Source organism: Candoia aspera, chromosome 3 (genome assembly GCF_035149785.1).
Source record: "Candoia aspera isolate rCanAsp1 chromosome 3, rCanAsp1.hap2, whole genome shotgun sequence".
Taxonomy (NCBI): domain Eukaryota; kingdom Metazoa; phylum Chordata; class Lepidosauria; order Squamata; family Boidae; genus Candoia; species Candoia aspera.
This window is the reverse complement of record NC_086155.1, coordinates 56,509,676-56,524,037: the sequence shown is the minus strand read 5'-3', so window position 1 is coordinate 56,524,037 and position 14,362 is coordinate 56,509,676. Positions and strand designations below refer to the sequence as shown.

Sequence of the window (14,362 nt, the reverse complement as noted above, 5' to 3'; positions counted from 1 at the left end):
GTTATAGTCTATAAACCCCACCAAAAGGCACAGTATAGCTGTTGTGAAGCTGTTTGGATATGGAAATGGTATTTATCATTTGCTTACCAATTGTACTTCCTCAAAAATCTGTTTCTTCCCCATATTTAGAAATGAATAATTATTTCAGTCATATTACTTATCTACAGTCATGCTATGCCAGAGGAAAAAGAAGACAAGGATTTGTTCCTCATTCCCTTGAAAGCAGAAATCACTTGCACAGACTTTGTACTTTGCTTTCAAGACTTAAAGTAAAAATATCTGGCTAAATTAGAACAATTCTTGTACTGAAGTACCGTAATGGAAGTTAGAATGTTCTATTTTCGAGATTTGATGTAGAAGAATGTATTAGAGAACAATTCTTTTTAAAAAGTGGGGAAGGAATTATATGAGATGATTCACCACTTCCAAAGCCCTGTTACATCTAATGCAACCAAGAGAGGAGGTGCTTCCCCTACCAAACACACTTTTGCTCTCCCAATTAACCATTTTAAAGAAGAATGGTTCCAATAGGCAGAAACATACTTCCATGGTTAGAGGAAGAGCTTTGGATCTGAGTCCGAGATTATCCAGATATCACCAGAACACTGTAATTTAGCTCCCATCAGCAGTAAAAAGATTCTCCTAAAAATATGGGTCTTTCCACAAGCATGGTCTCTACCGCAGGACGGGTTCTTCCATCTGTCCTTGCTTTGCTACACAGTTGGCCTTTCAATTACTCGGTTACAATGCTTATTTTATATATGAATTTAGATGTTCAGTTTAACTTCCTGTTATATATCCCAGAATAGCTTCTTCTTTCCCAAAACATTTTCTTGTGCTTTTATGCAGAAAATCCTGCCAAGTCTACGTAAGTTCCTAGTACTTATCACACTGATATTTATTGTTCTTTAGATAATAGGTGTTGAATATTGTTCTTAAGTTTTCATTAGTATAGCAAAGATGATTTTGTGTGAATTAACTTCAGCCTACCCAGTGCTGGGCAAAGGAAAAGGATCAGCAGCAAACCTGAGCTAGAAGTCTGTATGAGATCTGGTTAAACTATTTCTATAGGAGAGGAGCACTTGTATTAATATATTGCCACTGAAATGGTTCTAGGTTGTAAAGTGGTTTAGCTTAATGAATCCCCAATCCTTATGACGTCAACAATTTCCTGTATGAAAAAAAAAATATTTTGCCTCCATCTTCACTCCAGCTTTGCCAGCTCTGTGCAACCCAGATCCATTGTACATCTCAATTTTCAGTAGCAGAGATAACGCAAAAGGCTTTTCAAACCATTCATGAAGGCAGCTGCAACTCTTTCCCTGCAGCAGACCTAGAAACTCACATTCACACATTCATATCTTTGAAGAGGCTAATGTAATATAAGAAGATGCTCTACAGAATGTGCAGAGGCTGCAGCAGCAGCAGGAAAATTTAAAGAGGTAACATAGCAACTCATACTTGCCAGCACTCCAAGGAATGCCATGGCCAAAAAAGATGGTGTTGCCTCTTTGTGATACCTTGTTGGACACTTAGTACCATTTATTGCACCAATCAGGATAGGGCAGATCGTATTCTTGTAACTGCCTCTGCTACAGCTGTAGTCCACCCCTGCCCATATTGCCCCTAAAGTATGCCTCTTCCCCTAATACACCAACCACAGCCGCTTAGAAGTAGCCTTAATATCATTCAAGGCAGGAGGACCTTCACTTCAATCAGACACAAGCTTCCTCATGCAAGTAAAAGGTAGACTGTTTAGAAACAGACAATATCACAGACATTTCTACAGGAGCGTGCCAAGGGGGCAAGCGGCAATTGGTACACTAATCCTGTGGTCGGTGGGGGACTGTCCAGCTCTGCTCCAGCCTCTGCTCCAAGTCCTTGCAGCCTGCTACCTCTGAATATGCAGAAGGGATTTGGAAACCGCTTGTTCTTGAGAGGAGCAACCACAGTAGGTTAATTGTAAAGTTATCATCCTATCAGCTGGTTTGGTAGCAGCTTCAGGGGATGGCAGATAGCCAGATCTGTTCATGCTGCAGTCTCTTGCCACACAGATCTCAGTAGTCTGCTGTGTATTCAGTCCCATGCAGTCCTCGACAAAGTAATGTGAACTCCTTTACCATCTCCTTCACACGTCGTTTGTTCACACGTTCTCTGCTAACACAAAGGAGGGATGGTGAAAAATCAACATGTAATACTAAAGGACGATAGATTGTAAGATTTCAGGACTTGCCAATAAAGAATCAGCACACAGAGCAGCCCATGTTAGACATGCTCCAGACAGCTATTATTTTTGTTGCCATACTCATTAGAACTTTTTAGGTACAAATTTGGGCTAAAAAGTATGGAGAACAGAGCTATGTGTGCATGCTAGTCCACTCCACAGATTTCTCATGGGTGCTGGCTTCTATCCTTTCAATCCCAGACCCAAACGGGCGTAGAGCCAGAGATCCTGAAGGCAAGTTCTATGTGCATTCATATAAGTGCAAGTAATATTTGTAGCCACAGATTCTGATCAAGCAGGATCTATGATCTCTGAAGAACTGTATTCATATTCAAGCAAATGTACAAATAGCTTCTTTCAGAGTTCTCTATTTAAGAGGGTAGAATCAAGGAACAGTAAGAGGGACCAACATGTGGAACCCCCAATCCCCTATAGCCTTTCAGCAAATACTTAGGGAGGGATCATGACATCCTCTGCTACCAAGCAGCAAAGAAAATTAGACTGAAGGGCTGAAACTTTCTGCTCCCCTTGGACACATAAAATATTTAAGCCAGCTCTATTAAAATGCAAGCCACCATTCTAGTGATGTCATCTGGCTCCAGAGCAGAACCACATTTGCAGGCATATTGTGTGAAGCACGAGCAGAAACACTTAAGCTGGAACACCTCTGACGGGTTTTTCCTGATCTTAGCTAACCAGTATCTTTTCCCTTTGGAGAAGTAGTGGGAAAGCCAAGACCAAATCAAACAGGTAGTCCAGCTGTCTTGCCTACAAGAGCATCACCCTGCTACAGGTGACAGTAAAAGAAGGATAAAATATATTTTCTGTGTACCGTTTTTTTCTGTTGAACTCTACTTTATACAAACAAATACCCTGTACATTTTTAGTACCTTTGTTTTAATTAAAATATTGTGAGTGCTGTTTCTTTTATAGAATATTAAGAGTTAAATGAATTATTTTTAAGGGACTTAGCTGTGTAGAGCTAATTAAGATTTTTATCATCTGGACTTCAAAGGAACAATTTACTGCAAGAGAATTTAGAGTAAGGCTGTTGAGAATTCAAAGAACTAAGCACTGGATAGAATGCATGGAATAATATTTATAGAGCCTATTCTGGCCAATTTAAGGGAACAGGCAGCATTTTAGATCTGGGAAATCTTTCAAATGTATTCCCCAGTTCTGCCTCTCTGAAAAGATGCCAAGAGGAAACACACCTGAGAATTTGCTGGCTGAAAATCTCCTTTTGCTCAGGGCTGACACGGGTCGATGGAAAGCCATCCTGTTGCATCACTTCCTTGATCCACACACTCAAGTAACTGAAGCAATGCTTGTTGAGAGCAAAAAGAATCTCAGCAAAATGATCCATCAAATTGCGTGAAGCTTGGCCACCTACACCCTGCAGGGATGGAGCAAATCCAATCAAATCTTGCAAGAGACTGTACTGCAGGATGAGCTTTACGTTACAGTCATGTGAAGGTGCCAGTAGATTGCACCAAGGGCCAGGCTGGGTGCTTCAGAATATTTAAGGCCCCAGTCTTAAACAGATTCCAATCCTATGCACACATACTTGGAAATATGCTCTACATAATTTAGTGGAAATTATTTCCATATAAACATGGACAGAATCATGCTGCAAGTAATCCTGTAAATATTCTGATAACAAGGAAAGTGAATTAATAAAACAAATTGGAATAAATGCAGCCTATATGTGAGCAACATGCTTCCAATGATCCTCTTTCATTGTCCCCAGATTGTGAAAGGCACATTGCTTACCTCAACTACAGCTTGCAGCAACATTTTGCCATTCTCATGCACCACTTGTCCCACAGGTGCAATCTCCCCACAACGTGGCAGCAATTCAGTCTATAACAAACAATTTTGGGAAAAGGTCTAAGTTGACAAAATATCAGAACACAAAAACCACATAAAAACGCAAACTTCAAACAGGAAATATCCCTTTCTTATAGACAGAACTTAAATAAATATAATGGAAGCATATACAAATTGGAGAGATTACCACCCTAATCCCAAGTCCGCAAACAAACATTAAGTACATAAAAAGAGATATCCCTAAGTAATAACAACAAAAGCAAGTCCTTTCATTCAGTCTGGTGAGGCTCACCCTCATCAGTTTGGGTGTGCTGCTACCCTGCCCCAGCACAACTGCTTTTCATATATATGATTCTAAGATACCACTAGCCAATGACAGATCTACTCTACCAAAGGCAAATACTCACAAAAAAGCCACAGGCAGCTTTGACAGTTGGTGCTTCAGGAAACTTCAAGGAGATCACTCCTAGAAGGAAGCAATAATTTGGTATTCAGCTAGTTCAATTATAGTTTTCTCAGTGAGCAGAAAAGAAAAGTATGTTTTCCTTCCTAAAATAAAGTTTCTTTACAATGGGCTTTAATTTTGGGGACATTTCCATACCAAGAACTTTTCTCCATTCCTTACATTCATCTCAACTTGTAAGGATCATACCCCATTTGTCTGAATCATTTCTCACAGTGATTGTAAAGCGGTTCACTCTAGGGCACTTGCCTACTCACCACAATGGAATACTGCTTTGACATCCAGGCTGCTACACAGGAACAAGTCAGGTTTCCGTTTGAGTGCCTGCAAGGTACACATACATACACAGACAATAAACACAGCTCTGGCAAGCCATGGACAAGCAATTGCCACAGAGGAGCCCTTGGCAAAGGCTTGTATGTGCAACTTACCTGGCCATCAGCTATAAAACACAGTAAGCCAGGTATGGGGAAAAGGGAAAGGATTATAAGATGAATAGTTCTTATAATAAATCAAGAGCATAAGGGCTCCAGGTAAGGAGGAGCCTCTGAAGAAACATGAAGTTGAATTATTATCTGAAAAACAGCCTCCTAGGATTCCTACTTTGTTACAAATAATGATATACACAGGTATAGGAATTCCACTCTAGGTAACCAGGATAGGGATATTATTAAATCAGATACTTAGCATTTGGTTTTACTTTTTATATCTACATCTGCATCAATGCATATTTCAATACCATAGACAGCAAGCAGAAACAAGAACAATACATACTTAGTCTATCAGCACTATGGACTGCAATTCCCAGTTCCTGTACTTCTGTTCCTAAGTCTGAGTTACCATGACATTTCTAAGCACAAAGCCTTAGCCTAGTAGCAAAATCCCTATCATCTAATCAAATTCTACACAACTGAAGTATAGTTTCTGTCACTCAAATATTACAAATGCTAGGTCTCTTGTAAGATGAAGAGCAACCAGATTTTCAAGACACCTTTGACAGCAATGAATCTTTCAGCACCATGGACAGCAACCCCAACTCCTGTGCCTGCATCACTACAGCATTTCTAAATACTAAGAGCAAATTGATCTCTATTGTCTAATCACGTTGTACACCACTGAACCATGTTTTCTATCACTAAAATACTACCTTGGGAGCTCTTGCATGATGAACAGCAATTGGATTTCTAAGATAATATTTTCAACTGCAATGACTAGTTTCAATCTTTGTGTTCTATTTTCCTTGCCCTCTTTGTTTCACCTACAAAAGGAACCAAATTAGTTATGTTCCTTGTCCTGATGAAAAACTAAACATAAGTAACAAACTGAACTTTACTCTCATTTGTGCTAAGACTTACCACTGTTCTAACCTTTTTGATGTTAGTTTTAGCAATACAGAAATATTATGAAGTCTATAAATTATCTTAAAATTATCAGTAAATATTACTAAAGCTTTATGAATTTCAACAATATATTTTGCCATTATTTTACTAGAAAAGGTTTGCCTTCTTGCCATACGTAATTAAATTTGAATAATAAATAATTAAAAATACTCACACAACGTTTTATTTAGATATGTATTTTACAGCAATCTTAAATGAAAAGTATGTTGAATAGTATTTTGTCCTTACAACACAGAAAGCAAGGGCAAATAGGGAATGACACAATATGCCTTTGTTAATTTTTATAGCGATCTTTCTTATATTCAAAGAAATACAATCAGAATGATCCAGGATTAACTTCTATGAACACTAATTAAGTTTTATGAAAACATTTTACCAGGCATGCTCTTTTATTTGCCTTCAAGTCAGACTTCACTCCTGGCGACTACATGGAAAATCCTTGTGGTTTTCTAGGCAGCATTTTCAGAAGTGGTTTGTCATTGCTTTCTTCCTAGAGCTGACAGGGAGTGACTGGCCCAAAGTTATCCAGCTGGCTTTCATGCCTAACACAGGCCTAGAACTCAGATTTTCCCACTTCACCTCAACCACTAGACCAGTGCTTCCCAAACTTTTTCATTCATTACCCAAAACTGTTTATCAGAAAGTCCTTTTTACCTAATGTAGATAAAATACTTTAAGTCAATTTAAATGTCCCTGTTGTGATTGGGTAATGGGTTTGTGTGTCATTACCTAAAGAAAAACCACTTTTACCCAATTTGAGGTAATTTACCCAGGTTTGGGAAACACAACACTAGACCAAACCAGCTCTCAAACTGCATACTAGCTCTTAGTTATAGAAAACTCTTTGCTATTTCCTAGTATTTTACACTTTTAGATTAACTCTTTATCTGAACTGCCTTTGAAATTAAAAACAAACTTATACTTGTATGTCAAAACTAGAATGTGAAAGCATATTTGAAGAACTTACTTGTAATTTAAAGTTTTGATATTTTAAGCTAGAAGTATGCAACCTGATGTCTTCCAGATATTTTGGAGCAACTCCCATAGCGAACAGTAAAGAACTGTGAAAACTAGAAGCCAGAGGATTAGAAGGGTACTAGGTTGCCCACTCTGTTTCGAACAATTAAAGTTGGTCCAGTTTCCCAATTTCAGGAAAACTAACTGCCAGTAATATCAAAAATAGGATCATCATTTAATTTAGGATTAACAAATATCTGGCTGTTTGCAAATGAGCCTTATTGGAATATCTTTAAGTAAGGAATGAAGAAAGGAAAGCTGTTAGTGTAATTATATTCCAATATTCTAGTCCACTTGATTGGGAAGGCAAAAAAATTGGTTTGTTAATCTCTTCATTCTAGAGAATTGACAATGCTGCTAGGTCTTAGCATTTCAAACTCCCAATAATGGCTTCTAATGAGATTCATACCAGAGGTTGTGCTGTGGGGAATCCAACTGATCTTAGTTTTCACTCTGCAAATAGATCAAATATTCTCCTGAGCTAGGAGGCAACCTAACCAGGACATTTTAACAAGAGTGGCTTAAGAGAACATAACTGAAGAAGGGCCACTAATTGTGTAGTGTAAACAATGGCAACCATTACACTTAGTGTTCTGTGATGTTTTGTCCACTAACAGGTTAAAAAAAAAAGCCTAAGCAAAGTTTTAACATGTTTCTTTCATATTCTTGCCTGTTATTACAGTGATCAAATTCCAGGAAATGCTTTTTTAACCCAACCCATTTTAAAAAATCTCATCTATAATCCAAAAACACAGATTGTAATATTGATTCAGAATTTTCTATAATACTGTAAGCTTAGGTTGGTCATAAATCCACAAATAAAACAAGCAGCACGTTCTTTCATATTACTCAGTCTATTACACTTACATCACCAATTGAAGACCTGCTTCATGTGACACAAATATAAAAAAAATAGATCATCCTAGACATTTGTAGGGTTCTTTCATTGATGTCATATATCCTTTAGAGTTTTTCACTGGGCAATCTGCCTAGTTCCATTGCTACATTTAGGTGTGTGACCCAAACAATTTTTACTAAGGTGCTTGGAAGAGGAAGGTTTTTTATTTACTGGACTACATGGAGGATGATTTAATTCCAAAAAAGTTTTAAATTTATTTTATTTATTGTCTTTTTAAGTTAACTTGTAGATCTGCCAGATCAGAAGACAAAGCATAAAGTTAACAGGTACCTGCTCTGTTTTCTTCAAAGAAATTATCTAAGAGGCATATGATTATATGGAGAGTTACAGGAATGTAAGTTGTCTCATGCCACACTAAATGAGAATCTGCATCCCACATTCATCTCCACTACAAAGTATAGCATAAAATTATTTGAACAAAATTGAAATATTGCCTTTAGTTGTATGCAGGAATGAAATTTTGCAAGCAAATTAAGGCAGCTCATGATACTTTATTAATCTGCTTTTTTCAAGGGCCCACAATCAAAACCACTATGCCGACATGAAAAGAATCTACTCCACGTGCATTGTTAAGGGATCTCTTGAAGAATCCTGGTCTGCTGTTTAATAACTTCTCGGTCTTTGAAGGACTCTGCTTCTTTGTTAGAATTATACTGTTTTCTTAATAACTTATTCAAAAGGAAGTGTCCGTTCTGCAGATTGATTGATATTCTATGAAGTTAAATCTGGGAGGCTAGAATTACGTTTCATAGGCATTATAAATTGAGTTAGCTAGCAAAAGAACAGCTAGCTGAGGAGTCTTCTCTCAGAACAGGCAGGGAATAAAGCTAACATGAAATGGTGCTAACTAGGATGAGGGAAGATGCCCATAATAGGCTTTCTTCTTTTCTTTTCTTTTTTCTCTTTATACAAACAGACATTGCTATGGAAGAGATATAAATGATCTCTACTGGAAAAATTCAGTATCTTCTATATTGAAGCAGAATATGACATATAATCTAGGGGGAAAATACATGCAATTACTGTTATATGACCAATATCAAACCAAAGATTTGATTGCTTGTAGTGATTTAGTGCTCTACATCTTCTTGGGAAAAGTCAATTCTTGAAAAATTAATTGAAAATAAATGAAAATAAAGAAGTAGACAATGATACTGGAAAACTGCCAAAATAGACAGAAAGACAGAATTTCAAAAAGTATGGTCATAATGTAAGTGTTAGAGCTGAAGCAAATTAGCTTCCAAAAGTTCTATATAAAACTATTGATAAATATTGTCTGGACACTCATTGAATTCCTGCATTATTTAATATCAGCATGACAAATATATGATTACATAAACTGTTTATTCCTAAGAAAGTCATCTCTATGAGAGACAGAAAGAATGCCATGGGACCCCAGAACGGAAGATGATAGGAATGCTAGAGGCTCTGAGTTGTAGAATGCACTGCATCAGTGTATTTTTAATTAGTGCTGAAACAAACCAGTGAGCAATGATAAGCAGTACTAGAGTAACTGTATCAATAAAACCCAATAAATCCTTTTCTAATGTCATGAACTCATAAATTTTCTAGTGCTAAAAGAAAATGTATTCAAATAGGAAGACAATGGGGGAGGGAATGCATATGTTGATATAGTACAAACACCATAGTATGGAATAAGAGCTCAGTCCATTGGAATTTTAAAACTTTAATATGGACCTAGTTAAATAATCATTACTCTCCTAGAATTCTTAATTTCAGAAGACCATCTGTTCAAGTCTAGATCCCATTTTCTTCAGCCCCTCTCACTTTTGCTTCTAAGGAGCTTCTTGCTTTGTAACAGGAACTCATGCTAAATGGAGGCAGTCTGAACATTAGGGTTTCAGAGTTGTTCTCTGCTTAGCTGTAGCAGTTGTGAGATACCATGAGACCCTGAGCTGGTTGAGTTGGAGCAGGCAGGTTTTTTCTTATTGCTTTCCTCTATCCAGTCCTCTTCTCATTCAGGCTGTAATTTCCCACACCCTCTATAAAAGCTCTTCCACAATTTATAAACACTCGATGTTCAGTCTGCTAAAGTTAAGCCCTCAGTATCTCCCAGGACAACAATATTCTTTCAAACCTATGCCAAGAACAAAAGTCATCATATGGTTACATGTACAAACTAACAACTGATTTCAGTTTTTGTATTTGAATGCAAAATAGTAGACAACACCTCCCCAACCAGATGAAGAAAACACATTTTTAAAGGGTGATACCCTGATCCTTATAATATTGTTAAAATTTCATACTTTCTTGAGAAAAACGTGAGGTGTATTTGTAATATGGCTTGCCTGATCTGCAAGCTTTATAAACTGTCACAAGGGGAGGGGGGCTAGGTGCTGAAACGCTTTCCACATCACAGCCTACAAAAAGCTTATTAAGCAACAATTAATCAGAGCCAACAGGAGAGCATCTTGCTGTACTCAGGAGAACCAGATGATAACAAAGATCACACCCTTCTCTGCTTCATTAATTCCTAGTCCTGAAGCTGATTTCCAGTAAAGGTATTGCTCATTCAACCCAATAGCAGTTCACTATCCACTTATACCCAGGCTGGACAATCCCCAGCAGTACCTTACTGCTCACTGCATTGCACATTATATCATTACAACAACATTTGAGAAAAGACTGCATGAAAGATTCATGATCTAAAAAAAAAAATCAGACCTTGGAAATCTCAACAAGAGTGAAGAAGGATGAAGCATGAAAAGATTTTGAGAGCGGATAGACAAATCAAGTTGTTACTCCCTGTTACTCACATTAGATCAGCTTTCTCTCCTAGGAGTTTAGATGTAATCCACTATATCACTGAGTTCTGCCCAACAACTGGAGACTCTGGATTTGTTAAGAGCTCAGAATCATTAGAGCCAAACATACAAAACATATACAATCAGGATTTTTAAAGTTTTTGAACTGCATTTGCCATTTTCCAAAAGTTCCTCCTGTGTCAGGTCACAGCCAAACCCAATCTATAGGTCTTGTTGCATCTCTACATAGAGAGGAAGGGAAAACTTATACCTAGGAAAGGGATAATGTTTTGTTTTCAACTTCCACGGAAACAGATGAGAAACTCGATATTCAACTAAAAGGAAAAACGTTGTCAACAGAAAGCTAAAATAGGTTTAAATTGAATTAAAAAAGAGAAAGAGAGAGAACAGAAAGTGAATGAATAAGAAACTAAAACACACCTGTGCCAGGAGTTGCATAAATGAATCAACAATATCAGGATGATCCCTGGGCCCTAAAAATATAATAAAGATGTAACTGAAGAGAAAAATCATACAAACAGCAACTCAACATCATATAGTTATGTGATACAGAAAGAATTTACAAGTGAAAACAGGAGTAAGGGAAGGGTGGGAGGGAGGGTGCAACAGGGTGGGCTGAAGAGGGCAGGCACATGAGCAGCTTGAAGCAAGTTAAAGAAACAAAACATACAAAAATCATGGAGCTTGGAAACCCAAGAACAGAAAGAAAGTGCAAAGGAATAGGCATGTTGCCCAGATTCCCCTGCCAAGCACCAAGGATAAGAAAGGGGAGCTGATTGCACCCTAGCAGGGAAGGAGAAGAGAAGCAGGAGCTAACTGGACACCAGCTTCCTTTAGAGAACTAGCATACTTGCATTGGACACTTATCTTAAAATACTTGGCCCTGGAAGATAATTCTAGAGTCTATTGACAAATCCAATATTGATGTGGAGTGGATAAAAGTTCTAGAATCCATCTGAACTCTAATGGGCAGTCTCAACACAATATGTTCCTTTCACTCTTGTCAAAATGTTTACTTGACTGGGAAGTGTATAACTTCGTAACATTTTTAAAAGGGAAAGACCAGCATGACTGCTGATAACCACTCTTTTTTTCAGCATCATGCACTGTGAGACTCATCTTCCTCTGGTTGATGCTACAGTTCTGCCTGATGAAACCAGGCAATAACAGGGCATCACTGAAGTACTGATTCCAGGTTCCAAGTTCCAACCAGCCACCTGGGGATGGGACCAGATACCCTAATACCCATGTTATTGCATACTGATTTTATTGGAATTATTAACACAGTAATCCCGTCAATTAGGGACAGCTTAATGGCAGTACGGCAGTTCCGCAGAAGCAAAAGGTAAACCCAAACACTTGCTAGGAAATCAGTAGAGCTCTGACAGAAAACCTCTAAGCAGAAGGACAGGGGAGTTGTGGTGCAGAACCTTTAGAACAAACTGGGCCACAGGAACAGATGGATGTGGGTGTCAACACACTGATCTTGTTATGCTGAACTAAATAGCAACATACTCCCTAATAAGTCTTATTCAAAGCCAACCATTATGCAAAAGAGACTACTAACTCTACTTTCTACTAAAACTGAGAGTCTGACAACCAAAGGGCACAGTTTCAGTTTCAAAAGGCTGGAAGAAGGAAGGGAGAGGGGAACACACGACAGCACCATTGTCCTCTCAAATAATGATTGATATTCAGGGAGAAACAAGATAGTAAACTTGATTCTCATTACCCAGGATATCATTTCCAAACTCCTTCAGAGCTCATTCAGCAGGGCCTATTATCTGAACAAGGGAATTCTGGCTATTTGCAATCCTACAGGCTAATCTGAACATCTTAAATTAGGAAGAACTGTTACCAATGTGACTGCTTCACAAGAGTGAGGGTTTCAAGACATACATACCTTGTTGAAAGAGTGTTAATGTAACTGATGTGACAAGCAGAAAGAGCGCCTTGATGGGTGGGAAGTGGGCAGGCTCATGGGCAAAGATGTGAACCAGCTGAGGATGTAAGAGATCACAGAAATTGAATAGTTATAATATTCTCCATCCTATTTCACATTCATAACCCTACTTTTTTCTATCTCCGTCCCCATACTGATATTTGGGCCAAGTAGTTGTCTCTGTTGTTACATATCAGTAAAAGCCTTAGTACTAAGACACTAAAGGAGGCAAGAGATTAGATAGTTCAGGGACACTGCAGTTTCTCAGTTGTTTTTGTCCATACATACACAAATCATCCATTTGCATGGGCTATGAAATATATATCATTTTTGTACAATTCTTGTACCAAAGGACACCAGATGGCAGAAAAACTGCTCAACAAGTATTAGCCCCCATTCTGAATTTAGCATCTACCAGAGATTAATGTGCTAATGTGCATCTACCAGAGATTAATATGCTAAAAGACTTACCTGCCTGGTGAGGTCAATAGCAGATGCCTGAGGAATAGTGCTATACATCTGTCCCAGCATCTCACACAGTTGAGGCACCATAGGTGCAAAATCATCTAGAAGCGTCTTCACAGATTTTTCAAAAATGGAGCATACAGACTGTGGGGATAAGAGGCTGTGTCAAGGGAAAACTGGTTAAATAACGGTTTCCCTCAACTAAAGATTTATTTATTTTGTACCCTATTCTTCTCTGAAGAAATTTGAGGCAGCATAAAATTTTCCTATTTTATCCTTTGAGATAGGGTAGACTGAGCAAGACTTGTTCATGATCATCCAGCAAAACTTCATGATTAAACAAAGACTAATGTTTGGCTCCCCAATTAAAAAAAAATCTATCTGGCTCACATCAGCCACTATTACAGTATCACTATCTTTTCATTTTCACAATCTACCTGCTGCTTTAAAAGTTGGTTTTCACGAACAGAACTGAAGGCATCACCTGAGCATCCCTATATTTCACTTAGGAATTGTGATATGTATGTAATACCAAAGAATGTACAGTAGGAAAGCCTACTATTCTCCAACAGATTAAACAGTTTTACTTAGCTGGACATGAAATCTCTTACCACAGCATCACTATGTATCAAATTATTTTCCCAGGCAGCTGTATCTACAGAATAAATAGCTTAAATTTTGAGGCCTTTGGACTTCTAAGCTGTGTCCTTGTTCTCAGCCCAAAATTTGTTCTAACTTCTACACACATTGCAATTTTTGCTCTCAGTATGCAAACTTCCACCTCAAGCATACTGCAAGCGAATGGCTATGCAAGTGGTAATAACAGGAAATATTTGGTTTCTGGAACCCATGGGTTGAGTTATCTAGATGGCAGACTTCTTGCACAAGATGGGTTGTACCTCATAAGAGTCATGTTTTTGTTAGATGGACAGCTATATAAATATGCTAAATAAATAAATGGCCTGATAAACAGTTTGGCCAAAGCATGGTAAGTTTGATTATAGGGCTTCATAATGAATCATGTGTGGATTGAAATCCTGAAGTAAGGATCTTAGATAAATACTTTTTGTGCTATATAAAGTTGTAGTAAAGAGGCCATTAAACCACTGAATGAAAAATCAAAAAGAGCATTGGTTGATAAAGTTTGTGGCCTCTTTTGTCTATGAAAGGAATGCTTATCAAATTTGCAGATGACCCAAAATTGGGTGGGATAATTAATAACCTAGAGAACAGAAATAAAATTCAAAACGATGTCCATAGGTTAGAGAAATTGGCTAACAGTAAGAGAATTACATTTAACAGAGACAAATGCAAAG

The 14,362-nt window shown here is 37.8% G+C and overlaps 1 protein-coding gene across 3 annotated transcripts in view; it reads right to left on the bottom strand.

Annotated features, from left to right (window-relative positions):
* Positions 1 to 1,734: 1,734 nt before the first annotated feature.
* The window catches only part of IPO13 (importin 13), a 49,740-nt gene continuing 37,112 nt past the window's right edge, over positions 1,735 to 14,362 (bottom strand). The window contains exons 13-20 of one of the 3 annotated variants that reach the window (XM_063297790.1): positions 13,053 to 13,190; positions 12,543 to 12,639; positions 11,060 to 11,112; positions 4,775 to 4,841; positions 4,462 to 4,520; positions 3,998 to 4,087; positions 3,439 to 3,620; positions 1,735 to 2,157 (exon numbers count right to left, since the gene is read on the bottom strand). In XM_063297790.1, the coding sequence (XP_063153860.1) occupies positions 2,058 to 2,157; positions 3,439 to 3,620; positions 3,998 to 4,087; positions 4,462 to 4,520; positions 4,775 to 4,841; positions 11,060 to 11,112; positions 12,543 to 12,639; positions 13,053 to 13,190 (786 nt within the window). In that variant the 3' untranslated portion in view covers positions 1,735 to 2,057. Of the gene's footprint in view, positions 2,158 to 3,438; positions 3,621 to 3,997; positions 4,088 to 4,461; positions 4,521 to 4,774; positions 4,842 to 7,528; positions 9,952 to 11,059; positions 11,113 to 12,542; positions 12,640 to 13,052; positions 13,191 to 14,362 lie in introns of those variants that run through there. The other 2 variants (XM_063297791.1, XM_063297792.1) reach the window with 2 other exon arrangements.